Genomic DNA, 16,567 nt, shown 5'->3' with positions numbered 1-16,567 from the left:
GGGCATCTCAAGGTAACAATCATTTTTAGGAGAGGAACTTCTATTTTGTACTACGATAAAAGACATCTTATGTTGAAGCTTTTCATTTTGCAGTCATCAGGACTGTTCACAAAAATTCAAGAGGCAGGCCAATGTTTGGAATGCATAGGAGGAGTGTGCTAATTGGTTGGCAGGACGATTAGGGTAGAGGCATTATCTCGGAGAATTAATGTTGATTGACAGTTAACAGCCAGGCTTTGTTTGATTTTTTTTGGGTAAAAAATAAAACTAGGCAGGTTTACTCTGCTTGGAGTACTATCTTGAGAAATGAACTGGTGAATGGTTGTTCTCTGTTTTGATGGATTGAAACTGGTGTAGTGTGTATACATGTTCTTTCTGTCTGTAGAGACTTGTGTATTAATAGAGCCCACTTGTCAAGCAGTCTGCCTCTTCCACTCATAAAGAATGAGCATTGATTGTTTTTCCCCTTGAATTTGTATCCTTGCAAAAATATCCTGATTAGAGCAAGATGAAAAGCTTTCAAAAAGGTTTTTTTTCCGCAGCTTTACTCAAATTCTGTCCTACCAAACAGCTATCTTCTACTTGGTAATTTTATGAATGGAAAAACTGAGTAGTATTATGACTATAAAGTGACAGTGGGATCAGGGCACATGGTTTCTACCTGATTTCAAGGCAAAGAATGCTATTAGGAAATACAGTATCACATAGAGTGACAACTAGTTGGATTTAACTGCAGAGAATGTTTATAGACATCATTGAAGGGAATTGTTGAATCTTGCTGTGTGAATGAATGAATTCTCTTATGAATGGAAAGGTTAATGGATGAGAAGCAGTTAGGTGTATCAAGTCAAGTATCAAGATCAACCCATAAGACTTGTAGAAAACTTTTAAATGGAAAATGTAAGATGAACCAGACATTTCTTTGATCTATTATTTCTTTAGCAATTTATTTTATCTCTTGTTTTGGTCACAGGAGGCTGCACTTTCGATGATGGCCTAGAACCATGTGGATATTGGCAAGATCAGGAAGATGACTTTGATTGGAGGCATGTCAGAACTGAAGATATGTTGCATTTGCAGCATAATGTGCCACCAGGTGAGAAAAGGGCAATTTGTTAACTATTTTGAGACTTTGCTATTGATTTGATAGATTCTGTTTCAATTTTATGTAACCGAGAACTCTCAGGAAAAAAAAGGCCCGAATTTTCAATGTTAATGCCATGTTGGCAGTTGATGACAAGATGCCTGAACCTGAATAAGTAGGTTTATTGCTGGAATTTATATTTAATGAAAATCATTTGTCAGGTTTTAACCTGATATGACAAAAATTGGTTCAAAGAAATGTTGTAGAGCATTAATGTGTTGAACAACTTTTTGAGGAAGCATTTAAGCAGGCAATAAAGGAAGATTAGATACTGCCAATAGCTTTGGTTGTAGTTCTAAAGTCATACTAAATAACACCAATTTTCTTTGCAATATATTGTCAAAAGAAGATTGAAACACAGGCTTCACTTTATGGAGCTGTTGCCGAGTTTAAGTAACTCAGTTGATGGATTGCAAATCATTGGAAAGCTATTGCAAAAATGACCTTGTCATCCTTTCTTTTGTGAACATCTGAATTGACTTTGTGTCGAGTGGGTAAAGAAACTAAATGGAATTTTAGTTTCAATTATGGGACATTTTACTATGAACATAATTAATCTTTCAGTAGTGAGAAGGTTATCTTGTACATGATTTAAATGAACTTATACAATTGCCAAAGTGATGTTTAGCACCTTGTGATGTGACCTACAACTTTTTTTTTAAAAATTGATTCGCCCAAAAGAAAGATTTAAATAGTTGAATTTCAGGGCACCCTGTGTAAATGTTACATTAAAAAGCATATTGAAAGTAAGGAGGCATAGTCAGAATGATGTGCTATGACAGCATCTCCAAACATGTGCAGGTGATAGGAGAACCTTGAGGGCTGATACTTCATGACGGTAATCAGTCCCCGGATCATGGATTTTTCAAATGTGTTCACTTGTATGAACTTACTGTAGGTAGTTAACCTAATTTAATTTTCATTTTATACCATGATGACGTTCCCACATACATTTTTGGTTGTTGGGGGGGGGGGGGGGGGGGATGCAGTGGGGTGTCGGTGCGGTGGGAGAGATCGAAGTTTACACTGGGACTCATTGTCAGCATTTTTGTTTCTGGTCAAAATAATCAAAATGGAAGAGACCTAGAGTTGTAGGTACATAGTACTGTAGACATGGTGGTGAAGAAGGCGTTTGGCATGCTTGCCTTCATTGGTCCTTGCATTGCGTATAGGAGTTGAGAGGTCATGTTGTGGCTGTACAGGACATTGCTGAGGCCACTTTTGGAGCACTGCATTCAATTCTAGTATCCCTACCATTGGAAAGATGTTGTTAAACTTGAAAGGGTTCGCAAAAGATTTACAGGGATGCTACTGGAGTTGGAAGGTTTGAGCTAAAGGGAGAGGCTGAATGGGCTGGGGCTATTTCCCTGAAGTATCAGAGGCTGAGGAGTGACCTTATAGAAGTTTATAAAGTCATGAAGTGCATAGAATAGCCAAGGTCTTTTCCCCAGGGTAGGGGAGTCCAAGACAAGAGGGTATAGATTTAAGATGAGATGAGAGAGATTTAAAAGGTACCTGAAGGGCAACATTTTCATGCAGAGAGTGGTGTGTGTACGGAATGTGCTGGCAGGAGGAAGTGGTGGAGGCTGGTACGATCACAACATGTAATAGGCATCTGGATGGGTATATGAATAGGAAAGATTTAGAGGGATATGGGCCAAATGCTGGTAAATGATATCGATCAATTTAGGATATCTGGTCGGCGCAAATGAGTTGAATCAAAGGGTCTGTTTCTGTGCTGTATAACTTTGACTTTGACACTCCAAGAGTTGAGTGCACGCTGTGAGCTGTGACTTCATTGCAGTACTGAGAAACGGCTGTATAATCAAAGCTGTTATTGAGCTGAGATGCCAAATTCCTGCGTACCCTCTCAGATGGGAACAGTGTCAATCTCCTGATGATGTCATTAGCACTTGATAGACCATGAATGATGGAAAGTAAAGAGATTTAGATGCATGCATCAAAACCTTATTGCACAGGTACAAAAATTAATTAAGAGGGGATTGCAAAGATGGTCTTTTTGGTTAGGAAGCAAAAGCGGGGAAATCTTTTATTCTACATAACCTTGGTCTACAGTCTGTCTTGAGTGATCAGTTTGGAACACTAAGCATAAATTGTCTTGACTGCCACTTTGGTATCCAGTATGGGATGAGTACAAATTTCCTTCAGTTAAGTACTGAAAAAGGTTAGAAGTGTTCAGTCCCTGTCACAGTTTATTTCTTGGCCAAGTCCACCATTCCTCTAATTTGATGCCATTCCCTTCCCTAACAAGTTTTAGGGGTGGAATCAGGAGGTTTGTGTTTGACAGTAATATATGCTGCTGATGACATCTGCATGATTACTTTTTGATTAACTATACCTGACTAATGTGAATATTACTCTCTCGAGATGAGACAGGTCCTATTTATTACATGCTGGAAATAGGAGACTACGTTGACAAGTTAGGTGTAATCCTGAAGACTACCAGAAGCTGGAGATGACCTGTCTGTGTCAGTCAAGGCCTGAATAATTTAAAGAATGACAAATGGTTACGACTGTCCTGCTAGTCAAGGATCATTGCTGTGGTGTCAATAATTTACATGAGTTTGATCAAGGAACTGACATGAATGTAGCCACAGATACAAGAGCAAGTAGGAAACCAAGTTATGAGGACACTACAGAGTTTTCTACAAGCTGTAGATAGGTTAAGTGGATGGGCCAGAATATGGAAAAATGCGCATTTGTCCATTTTGGTTGGGAGGAGAGAAAAACAGAATATTAATTTTGATGGGGAGTGTGCAAAATGTTGTAGTACAGAGGAATCTTTGTGTTTTTGATGAAATGAGTGTGGCACTGCCAAGGCCAGCCTTGTTATCCATCTCTATGTGTCCTTGAACTTGATAGTTTGCTAGCACAATTCAGAGGGCAGTCCAGAATCTGCTGTCACAAGCAGGTCAGGTCTGATAAGGACAGCAGATTTCCTTCCCTACAGGAATAGCAATGTATTTCCAAGTCACTGTGGTATGGGTCTTGGAGGGGAGCTTCCAGGTGGTAGTGTTCCTATATATCTGCTGCCCTTGTCTTTTCTAAATGACAGTGGTCATGGTTTTGGAAGGTATGTCCAAGGTGTTTTGGTGAATTCTGCAGTGTAACTTGTAGGTGGTGCACACTGCTGCTGCAGTGTGAGGATTTGTGTAGGAAGGAGTGAACACCTGGGGATGTGTTAATTTTCTAGTGGATTGCTTTGCTCTGGATGTTGTCAAGCTTTTTAAGTATTATTGGAGCTACTATCATCCAAGGAAAATGGGAAATATTCCATCACACTCCTTATTGTTTCCTTGTAGATGGCAAACAGGCTTTAGGAAGTCAGGACATGAGTTACTTGCCTCAGTTTTCCTTGCCTCTGAACTGCTCTTGTAGCTAGCGTATTTGTATGGCTAGTCCAATTCAGCAACTGCTCAATGGTAAGCCTCCAAGATGTTGATAGCAGGATTTTCAGAGATGGGAATGGGTGATGTTTAGAATCTTGCTTGTTGAGATAGTCATTACTTTTACTTGGGTGGTGCAAGTGTTACTTGCCACTTTTCAGTCCTAATCTGGATACTGTCCAGATCCTGCTATGTTTGGGCATTGACAGTTTCAGTATCTTAAGAGTCAGGAACGATGCTGAGCATTGTGCAGTAATTAGTGAACACCCACATTTCGGAACTTATAATAGATGGAAGGTCATTGAAGCAGCTGACGATGGTCAAACCAAGGACTCTACCCTAAGGACTTCCAGCAGAGACGTCCTGTAGCTGAGATCACTGACTTTGAACAACCACAACTATTTTCCTGTGTGTTATGACTCCAACAAGTGGAGGAGTTTCCTTTTGATTTCCCTTATTCTAGTATTGCTCGGGCTCCTTGCTGCCATGTTCTGTCTTGATGCCAAGGGTTAGAACTCTCTACTCACCTCTGGAATTCAGCTCTGATGCAAGGCTGTAATGAAATTAGGAAATGAGTAGGCCTGGCGAAACCAAAACTGTGCTTTGCTGAGCTGGTGCTGCTTGATAGCATTGTTTATGATACCTTCCATTACTTTACTGATGATCAAGCGTCGACTGATGGGACAATAATTGGCCAGTTTGTATTGGCCTGTGCTTTGTCAACAGCACTTAACTGGGCAATTTTCTACATTATTGTGTAGACACCAGTGTTGCAGCTGTGCAGGAACAGCTTGGCTTGAGAGACAGCCAAGTTTTGGAGCACAAGTCTTCAGTACTGTTGCCAGAATGTTGTCAGGGCCCATAGCCTTTGCAGTATTCACTTCTTTCAGCCATTTCTTGATATCAAAGGAGGGAATTGAATTGGCTTAATTAATATCTGGACCTCTGGAGGTAGCAGGGATGGATCATTCACTTGGCATTTCTGGCTGAAGATTGAGATGAATGCTTCAGCTTTATCTTTAGCATTGATGTGCTGATATTCACTACTATTGATGATGGGGATATTTGTGGAGATGCTCCACTGAGTTGTTTGACTGTTCACCACAATTAATGACTGGATGTGGCGGGACAGCAGATTTTCCTTGTGATCCATTCATTTCAGAAGTCTTTACCCAATCTATCACTTACCTTTTCTGCTGTTTGGCATCTGAATACTCCAGTGGTGTCGCTTCAGCATAACTTGATGCTTTGTTTTTAGTTATGCCTGGTGGTACTGATCCTGGCATGCCCTCTTCAATGAACCATGATTGGCCCTCAGCTTGATGGTACTTCTGGAGTTGGGAATATGCCAGACTATCAGTTTGCAGGTTGTGTTTGAGTGCCAATGGATTCCAAATAGCAAGGCTCGAGTGCCATCCACCAGGTTGCGGGGTACTCTCAATGTGAAGATAGATTTTGTCTTAACAAAGATTGCTCTGGTAGTGAGACTGTAATGAGCAGAAATATCCATTGGTTCCGTCTTGTTGGTTCCATTGCCACCTGCTGCAGACCCAGTCTAGCAGCTATGTTCTTTAAGACTCCATCAGGTACTGTTGAGCTACTCTTGGTGACCAGCATTGAAGTCTGCCTCCCAGAGTATATTCTTTGCCTTTGCACTCATTGCCTTTTCCTGGTGGTACTTAACAGTGAGGCGTCTTTATTCATCAGACAAGCATTGGAGGGTATGAGGCAATCAGCAGGAGGTTTCCTTGCCCATGTTTAACCTGATGCGGTGAGATTCATGGAGTCTGGGTTTAATCTTGAAAGCTTCCAGGTTGACTGAATGTATTAGGCTTTTTAGGCCATTTAAGAACATTGTTAAGAATCCATCACATTATCAGTCTGGAGTCCCATGTAGGCCAGTCCCAGGTGAGCACAGCAAGATTCTTTCCTGAAAGCTATTTGTGAACCAAATGATTTTTAACAACAAACGCCAGTGGTTTCTTGATTAACATTTGACTTTCAGTTCCAGGTTTGGTATGTTATTTTATCCTACCTGCCATAATGGGATTCAAAGCCAGGTGCCCAGAATAGTCCAGTACAATAACACTAAGTCATCGTCTCTACCTTTTATGAAGGCAGGTTTTATGAGCAGGTTGAACCCATATTCATTGAAGTTTGGAAAATGAGAGATAATTGCTTTGCAACATGTAAGATTGAGAATGTGTATGAAAAGATGTTCTACTTTGTGGGCACATATGTTCTACTTGGGGCACAGTTTCTGTATAAGGCAGAGAAACATAAGGTAGTGATCACTCTTCTTTTTCTCAGTGGGTTAATGTTGGGTATTTGCTGTCCGAGAGAGCAGTTGGAGGCTGGGTCTTCTACATCTGACAAACAATCTCACATATTCAAAGGGAATATGGAAGGAAGCAAAGAAGCAGAAAAATGCGGATGAAGCCATACACAGATTAGCCATGATCTTATTGACAGAACAGGCTCGAGAAGCCTAACTGCCTATTTCTTCTCATCCGACTGATCTCCCATTTCTCATTGAAATATTCTCATTTAAAATTCTGCTTCCACAAACTCTTGTTACTGACAACTCCGTGCTCTCTTCTGTGTAAACATTGCCTCATTTTTAACATTGTTCATCTTATTTTCAAATCCCTCCCAAAGGTTTACCTCGCTATTTCTCGGTAACTTTCTGAACCTGACAACTCTCCACATATAATATTTGTGCTCTTCTAATTCTCACCTTTTGTGCAGTCCTGAACGTAATCATCCTGGCTTTGACTTTAGCTACTGTCCTTAATCTCCTCCAACTCTCTCCTTTTGACTAAACACAACCTGTGGTAATATCCTCTGGTGTTTTGTGTGTCAAATGAATTCAACTTTTGCCTTGGTGTATTTTAATATGTTAAAAGACGTTATATCGTTCCCTCAAGGATAGGGCTCTTGTGGGGCAGTGGCAGTGTCCCTAAAACTAGGCAAGAAGGTCTGTGTTCAAGTCCCCCTGCTCTGAAGATGTCTCAAAAAATGTCTGAATAAATTTGTTTAAAATAGTTTGTTTTTCGGTATCAGGCCATGGAGGCTGTGGATTGTGGGTTAAGTAGGTTTTAAAATTAGGGCTAATCATTAAGCTATGTATTCAGTTTGCATATGCTTCTCTTGAATAGGTTGAATAGTGATTTAATTTAGATATTTCCATTGGAGAGACTAATTAAGAGCCATAGAACAGAAGATTGAACAAATAATTAATTAAATAAAAGGGAAGGACCCACTACTGAAATTGAGTTAGGCTCTCTCTACAGCCAAACTAACAGTATATATTATAAAATGAGGACTGGAGGCAATAACATGTTGCAAGGAACTGGTATCATAAGGATTACTAAGGCATGGCTTGTGAATGGTCAGGGCTGGAAGCGAAATGTTGTGGAATATCGATATTGAGAAAAGCTAGAGAAGAGGAAAAGGTAAGGTGAACCAGTTATATTCAGATAATGGCATAGACTGAAAGGTGACATAGCCACCAGTCAGACAAAAAATAAATTTATATAAATAGAAGCACAAGATAATAAAGGATCAAAGTCTGTAGACTAACCTTAACAGAGGTGGAGAAAAAGATGCACTAATTTAAGGCCGAGAGTTAAAAAGGGCATAAAATAATTGAGGATTTTAAATTATGTTGAAATTAATTATCTTATTAATTCATAAAGGTGATAAAGGAATGGAGTTGCTAGAATATGTATATGATTCTTTACTCGGTGTACAAGAGACCCGACAAGGAAAGATTCACTCTTGGAGATATTTTCTAATCAAATTGTTCAGAGATATTATTACACACCTCTGGAGCAGGTGGGACTTGAACCCAGGCCTTTTGGCTCACAAATAGGGATTTTACGCTGCACCAGGAGGTCTGTTCAGAAACCAGAGCAGAAGAGAGAGGTAAAAGCAGCAAACGTTTTGGCTGTGGTAACCATAATATAATAAAAGTGAAAATAATAACTGAGAAGGAAATAAGCATAACAAAAGGGTAATGGATTGAACAAAAGCTGGTTTTGACTGGCTGTGAATAAAACTTGGCAAAACAAAATGGATAGTGACATGGGCAAATGATAATAAAGACCAGAAAATGGGAAAACATTTGTAGTGACATTCAGCAAAGTGATATTTTGTAAACAAACAAGAATAAACTAAATATTACCACTGAATAGATGAATAAAGACATGAGGGAAAATGACTGCATGGAAGAGGTTTTTGCAGAATATATAAACAGCAGGGGAGTCCAAGGCAGGAAAGAAGGCTGAGAGATTAGGAGTGAAGTTAAGAAGAATTAAAAGGTTAGAGAGGAACTAATGAAATATTTTAACTTGAAAGAAAAAATATATTTTACAGATACATAAATTTGAAATAAAAGAGCTCAAAATGGAAATGAGACCATGAAGGATTGATAAAGTCAAAGCAGTAATGGTATTAAGTAATTACTTTGTATTTTTTGAGGAGAAAGGTAGTCTGAGAGTGATATTGGAATCTGTGTTCAGAAATGATATAAACACACTTATTTCAGATGTAGAGAAATTTTAAATAAACTAATTAACCTGAAATAACAGAAAGAAATTTAATATTTTTAATGCTATTGTTATGAAAAGGATTATGTTGCCATAAATTATCATGGTCAATATTTGCTGAATACTGTTAAGACAGTATCCCATTAACTGTCATTGATTCTGTAGATATTGGTGCTTAGAATATTTGGTAGCATGTTTCTGGATGACTATGAAATTGGTGAACTTTTAAATTATTTTCCAAACCACATCTCCAAGTTTTGAAGAGAGACCTTCAAGGTGAAAATGGAAATATGGTAAAGACATACTGTTTCAAAATAGCTGCCAGAATAATTGAACACACCATTGCAAAAGTGACTGACTAAAGATGAAAATTTGCTGTACACCCACGCCATTTCCTCTTTCTGTACAATAGTGCAAGCTAAATCTGTTTATCAGCTTCGACCAGTTCTGGAATTCAGCCTATTTTTGTTGAAAATGCAGCATTTTCCCTTTTGTTATGGTGTTCAGATCAGGAGTAGTGTGGTTTAAATAAATTGATGACCACTGTTTTTGATAATTCCTGCTGCTTGTAGAACCACTGCAAAGAGGAAATCAGTTTTATCAGATATGCAGACTTCAAGATTCATAACCTTGGAACCTGAAACTTTTTCTAACTTAACGTATTCAACCTGAAAGCAATGATAATTCCCTTCGCATCTTTGTTTATTTCTAAATCATTTTAAGTTTTGCATATTCAGGTCAAGGGTGGAAAACAGACTTATGTTCAGATTTGGTTAATATGGGTAAATGTTCAACTAATGCTGATGCTTCCTGATTTACATTCAAATCATCTGAGCTTCAGTGGACTGTTCAGTATCAAATTTGCTGCATGGCTTTACTTTTGACTGGAAGGAGTGCTGTGTTTGATCAGTTTTGGTGCTGTTTTAGTGAGCATAAAAATAAAGGTGAAGATGTGATTGGCAATATTTGGATGTTGGTTTTTGTGCTGAAAAATAGAATTCATTACATTCCTGTTGGAAATCTCCAAATATATTGCCTTTCTTTTAGAGATTGACAAATTTTGAGATCCCAGGTACTTGAAGAATGAAGTCATTTTATTCCATGGTTTTGAACAAGCAAGTCAACTTTACTCTGCCAAATTTACTTTGGTAAAAAGAATTGTATATTATAACTTACAGAATGAACCTCAGTGAAATGTGAGTAGAAGGCAAACTTGAGTTGAGCATCTCCGAGCACATGAAATATTAAATGCAAGTGCGACAGATTCCACAAATTTCTGAGCCATGCCCCCTCCACCTGACATGGGTACGCAAACTCCAGTCATTAAGACGCTGCCTCTTTAAGCGATTCCAGTTCTTCTGAAGACCTAGCTTTGAAACTTCCTTAAAAGATGCTTAGTCATGGACTGCCTCAACTACTGTCCTGCTGTTTCAATCTCCTCCTTCTCCAGACCTTCACTCCCCTGGATTATTGAGGCTGTACAGTTGCAGCCCATTTCCAAGTAGCCAGTGTCACTATGGCTAGACAAGCTTCTAGTTTCTTTGAGCTCCAATATTTCTTAGCTGCACCAGGCAAATGCTGCTTATTATTTTCCTTCAGCACACACTGAAATAGCAATGGCTCAATGCTTCTTGCAAGCCTTAACACTCTGGATATCTTTCTGGGCTTTTCTAAACCATGAACCCAACTCTGTGGTGAGTAATCGAAGCACATTTCCATGTTTGACATCTAGTGTTGACAAGAGTGCTTATCATGCAGATCCAAGGATGAGTTGGGGGTTCCAGTGAGAGAGGGAGAGAGAGACTCACTGAAATCTTTGTAGAGAGCAGAGGAGAACTTCTCTAATGTAGGCATCCTTGCAAGAGGATTTGCAGTAAGGTTAAAATCAACTAGGCAAAAGTGAGGACTGCAGATGCTGGAGATCACATTCTAGATTAGAGTGGTACTGGAATAGCACAGCAGGTCAGGCAGCATCTCCTCAGTCCTCACTTTTGCCTAAGAGTGCTCGTCAGCCAGTAATATATAAACATTGTGTGAGCAGTGCTGGGAATTTCTTATCCAGTTCAACAAGTGCAAAATATCTCTTCTGAGGTTTGTATAAAAAGTTTGCACTCCACATTTTATGATTTGGGAAAGCTATGATGTAAGACAATTACCTATGCAATTTGAATGAGTGAAAATATTTAAGATTTCAGTGAAGCTTCAAGTGGTATCAAGCTAAAAGAGAACTAATTGTTCCTTTCTCCACTATAGGACAACCCAGAATAGTCTCATTATTGGGGCCTAATATTGGTGTGATTTCTTTATTTCTTGACTGGGTACCCAATTGGAACTCTGGAAAGAAATGATTTGGTTCTGCTAAGTCAATGAATCATCCTTTTGCGAACTCAAATAATGATTTTACTTGCTGCTGATCATTAATGGCTAAGGTCCATTGGATTCTAATGCAGCTCAAATATTTCTTCTTGTCGTTGCACTGAAGCTTTTCATAATCCAAAAATTGCTTCCAAATAGTGGAGAACTCAAGCAGCCCGTCCTCTGTGATGCCTTGTCATGCCTTCAGGGTTTTTGTAGTTGGATTGAAAACCATTTCTGTCTTGACCTACATTTTTGCAGTGCCTGGCTTCTTCAGCTTTACTGAGTGCACGTTTCTATTCTGTTTAATTGAACCCATTCTTTACAAATAGAGTATAAACTTGGTACTGTCCAAATTCAACACTTTCATTTAAGTAACTCTCAAATTAAAGTAACTGAAAATAACGATACATTAGTTCACATCAGCCTCTAATCATCAATTTCTAGGTACAGGGACTTAAAGATCAACTGTCTTGTATAACTTTAGTTCCTGTTCGCTCTTCTATTATTCGTAGGAAATCTATAATGTTTATAGATTCTATCTTACTCATCATTGAGCCAAATGATGTAAAATACAGTCTCTGATTTATATCTTATATTCTTATATTGATCATTGTAAAATACTTAATATTTTTGATTTCTTAAAGCACATTGGTTAATCATTTAACAGTAGTCTTTAAATTGAGTTAGCGTGCTTCCTGTTTCCTATCTGTTAAAATTTAATCCTGGCACGGTGGGTTACTTAATTCAAATGAGAGTTTCGTTCTTTGATCTGCCTATTGCAGTTCTGTTGGAACTGTAGTTAAATCAAATAGCTATCCTTCAAATCTAACCATGGCCTTTAATGTATGGGTATGTTGGTTAATATGGCATTCCAGCGAGTTTCAGCAATTTTTAAGTCACACCAGTTCCCAATACCCTGGTGTTCACTGGCTTATATTGGTATTTAGTAGTGCACTGCCTTGATTTTACAATTCTATTCCATATTTTCAATCTCATATGTCACCTTGCTGCTCTCAATTTCCACAATTGCTTCACCTCTCTTCCCAGTATCCTTCTGGTAGTTGGGCCTTCAATTATGAAGGATATGAATTCTGGCATTCCCTCCATAAACTGCTCTTCCTTTCCATTCTTTTAAGATGCTCTTTAAAACCTATCTTTTTGACAAGTCATTATCTCTGTATGTGGCTTGGTGTCCAATCTTGCTTCATGATGCTTCTGTGAGGCACTGCAGCATTTTGTAAATATATTAAAGGTGCTTTAAATGCAAGTTGTTGGCCATATTGGTTAGTTAAACTGGGTTTAGCCAGATTGCTGTGCTGCAGATTCTTATATATCCTTGGTCCATACGTAGGAATTTCAGAGGTGAAGTGACAGTGAATGCCTATGATAACAAGACAGCGTTTCTCTGTGCCACCATGGATCCTCAGAAAAATAGAAATCTAATCTGATGGGGGGCTAAGAACTGTTGGGGACAATGGGTAATTTTCAATATTGAAAGTAAATAGATTTGTGAGGCCAATCATCTCAGCGCTTGAATTTCTTTGTAGTGGAGGTTATGCGTTGTTGCTGGGTGAAAATCCTGGAGTCTTCTACTTAACAACTGTAATATACCTGGTCTGTGTTACCAAAGAACATTAGAGTCAGCTTAGGTAAAGAAATCTTAATTTTATATTTGAGAAATGTGCTTATTGTACTTTCATCTTGCCACAAGGCTGCAGGCGAAAGCAAGATCATGTGATGTTATAACACAGGAAATTATGCATTTTGCCTTATTAGCATACCATAGCCAAATTGACCCCTCAAACTACAACAACAATATGAGTGTAATATTCAGGTCAAATTGAGCAGAATGGTTACCATTAAAGCCCACACTTCAGGAATAAACAAAGTAAATCCTTGTACTACTTCTCCATAATTTTCTTTTACTTCGAATCTTTGCATTCAAAATCAGACTTTGTTTAGGACAATCAAAGTATCTAAAATATGATCAGTTATTTAAGATTGTGTATATGTGATTGAATTCACACCTATTTTATCTCTGACTGTGCCTTCTGCTAGAATTCTGAGATCATTTATTTTTAAATAAGCAATTTGGAACATGATGTTGGAGCTTCACCTCAATTAGGACAAGTGAGTGTTTTGTCCAATGTTTTTAATTGTAAAGCTTTGGAAGTAGGCTATGTCCTCCATTCAGAGTACCCTGAAAATAGATTTGACAAACATTACTATTTTACACCCTCTTCCCTACCTATTAAAATTTTTCTTTAACACTAGAAGTTTTCAGTCAGTAATGAAGTTGAATGCCAGTTTTATGATTTGCTGATGTTGTCTCTCATGATTCCTTGATGTGTCAGTGCATGCTGCTGTATCATTTCTTTCCCTGAATCACTCAAAAGATGTTATGGGATTAAAAAAAGTGTTTTATTTTCCTCAGCTGAATTTCTAATGTTCAAAATGAAGGTTTAAACCGTCAAAAACAGAACCATATTTCACCACAGCCTGTCTTAACTAGCCATTGAACTTCCTCTTGTGTCTTTTAAAGTCTCAGCCTCTCCCAAGAACCTGAGCTTGTATTTGATATTTCTGCCCTGAGCTTTGAATCTGAGCTGAATATAGAATGTGCAGTCTGAGCCTGTGTGATGCAACAGAAGCATGTAGTCAGCTGAGTTTGTGGAACATTTTGTATAAATATGTAGCAGATTTTCAAAAGTATTTGAGGAGAACCTTGAGGACAAATTTCACAAAGTTTTATTCAGGTACATCGTTTTTTTTTAAAAAGCAGCAATTTGAGTATGAAAAATGATGAAGATTTCTGATGCTATAAAATGCTGCTACATTTGTTTGATGTCCTTTAAATTTCAGAAAACCATCCCCAATGGAGTATATGCAACGTACATTATGTAGAGGCTCTGCTTCCTGCAAATCTTCCCCTCACATTGCTCCTGAAAACAAAAGATAAAAGCAGAAGACTGCAAAACAAGCATATAAAACTGTGACAATGCAAAAGATGTGAGGCAGAGAAATAGCAAGAAGGAAATAACTTGGTTTGTAGAGGGAACATATTTTCCGAATTACCTGTTACCATGCCAGGAAAGATCCATGAGGATATTATATTAAGAATCTTGAAATTGAAATGTCTTACTACCCATGACTGGCCTTCACAAACATGAGCACACAGAAAACTGTGCTGCTAGATGTAGCTTGTTCCATTCAGCCAGCATCCCTACACTTACTGAACGATATTGGCTCCCAGTCTGACAACTCTAGCTTTAAAATTCTCATCCTTGTTGTCATGCTGAGTTGACTGTGCTATTTTTCTGACCTGCTCCAGCTTTATACCATGCTGAGCTGCCTGTGCTCTTTCAATTTGGATATTTGCACTTCCATTGTTGTGGTTCTGTTCGCCGAGCTGGGAATTTGTGTTGCAGACGTTTCATCCCTGTCTAGGTGCCATCCTCAGTGCTTGGGAACCTCCTGTGAAGCGCTTCTGTGATCTTTTCTCCGCCATTCGTAGTGGTTTGAATCAATGGCTGAGGAAAGATCATAGAAGCGCTTCACAGGAGGCTCCCAAGCATTGAGGATGTCACCTAGACAGGGGACGAAACGTCTGCAACACAAATTCCCAGCTCGGCGAACAAAACCACAACAACGAGCACCAGAGCTACAAATCTTCTCACAAACTTTGAACACTTCCATTCTCATTACTTTGCCATTAGTGGTCATGGCTTCAGTTGTCTTAATCATACTTTCCTGGAATTCCCTACCTAAATCATTTTGCTCACCTCTCTCTTTCCTTTTAAGCGTTCTTAAATTGATTTTTTAAGCAAGATTTTTGGTCACCTGCCTTTGTATCTCACCATGTGAATTTGTGTTAAATTTCAATGTTCCTAAGGAGTGCATTCATGTTTTTTCTATTTTAAATGCACAATACAAATTTAAGTTCCTGCATGCATTTCCTGTTTCCATATCTATCTCTGCAATTTCTAGTCACATTTTTTAGCCAACTTTTCTCATTGTACACTCCTTTTTTATATATTATACACACAATTTTCCTTTATCATCTTTCACTATTGTTTATTGAACCAATAAAAGAAACAAAAGCAAAAGTTAACAGGTCTGGTTGCTTTTGGGATGAAAGCAGATAACATTTTGAGTCTGGTGACTCCTCTTCACACCTGATAACAGCCAGGAAAAGTGGATTCCTGAGCAAACAGACACTGTGCAGGGGAACAAAGGAGGGGAAGGAAAATGTCATATTCTGCGAGAGGTGGTGGAAATGACTCCTTATAATCCTTTGAATCTGGAGGTTGGTGGGGAGGCAAATGAGGATCGGCGGCGGGGGGGCCCTATTGTTGTGTGAGGGTAGAAGTGAGAGATGGGTAGTGTGACGTGAGCCCAAGATCACCGGTTGAGGCCATCTTCATGGTTATGGATGTCATGCTATATGTGACTCCTCCATACTGTATTGTGAAATCTTCCTCACTGTCCTGTTTTGACACTACCACTAAGATAATTTGTTAGGATCGCTCTACCTTAATTAGTTGTACAGGTTTAGGTTCCTTATTACTTTGGTTAGACTCTCGGCATGCAACTCTTTTACACATAGCGTGTTATTCCAGTCATTTGGTTTGTCTCCAACACCACCTTATTTTAACTTTTTTGTAATTACCTCACTGCCTCAATTAATCAGATTATAAATCATCCCTTCACTTGTTATTCAGCTGTTGACACTTTACTCTCACTGTCTGACACTCGTGATCACCTGCAGACATCTATTATTTGGCTTGTCAACACTCCACTCACCTCATTTGTATGATCGTTATAAACAGAGAAATCAAAAGTCTGTGTCTGGGTGCTCTCTTCGCTTCACCTGACAAAGAGGCAGCACTCGGAGAGCTAGTGATTTCAAATAAATTTGTTGAACTATTACCTGGTATCAGGACTCGATATCGAGCTCAATAACTTTAAAACCTGATTCAGTTCTTCCATTTTTTTTTAAAACCTACACCCACATCCTGGTCCTGCCATGACATGGATTGCTGTCAGCACAGCCTACGCATTCACTCCTGTCAGTTCTCATGATCCACTTACTCAGCTTCTCTTCTGTC

The 16,567-nt window shown here is 38.7% G+C and overlaps 1 protein-coding gene across 2 annotated transcripts in view; it reads left to right on the top strand.

Moving 5' to 3' along the window:
- The window catches only part of ptprk (protein tyrosine phosphatase receptor type K), a 610,797-nt gene that overhangs the window by 103,914 nt on the left and 490,316 nt on the right, over positions 1-16,567 (top strand). For both annotated transcript variants that reach the window (XM_060851099.1, XM_060851091.1), the window contains exon 2: positions 974-1,096. In XM_060851099.1, coding sequence (XP_060707082.1) covers positions 974-1,096 — 123 coding nt within the window. The remainder of the gene's footprint in view (positions 1-973; positions 1,097-16,567) is intronic.

The sequence above is a fragment of the Hemiscyllium ocellatum genome, chromosome 3, assembly GCF_020745735.1.
Source record: "Hemiscyllium ocellatum isolate sHemOce1 chromosome 3, sHemOce1.pat.X.cur, whole genome shotgun sequence".
Classification (NCBI taxonomy): domain Eukaryota; kingdom Metazoa; phylum Chordata; class Chondrichthyes; order Orectolobiformes; family Hemiscylliidae; genus Hemiscyllium; species Hemiscyllium ocellatum.
The sequence above is the reverse complement of the archived record's forward strand: the minus strand, read 5'-3'. Positions and strand labels throughout refer to the sequence as shown.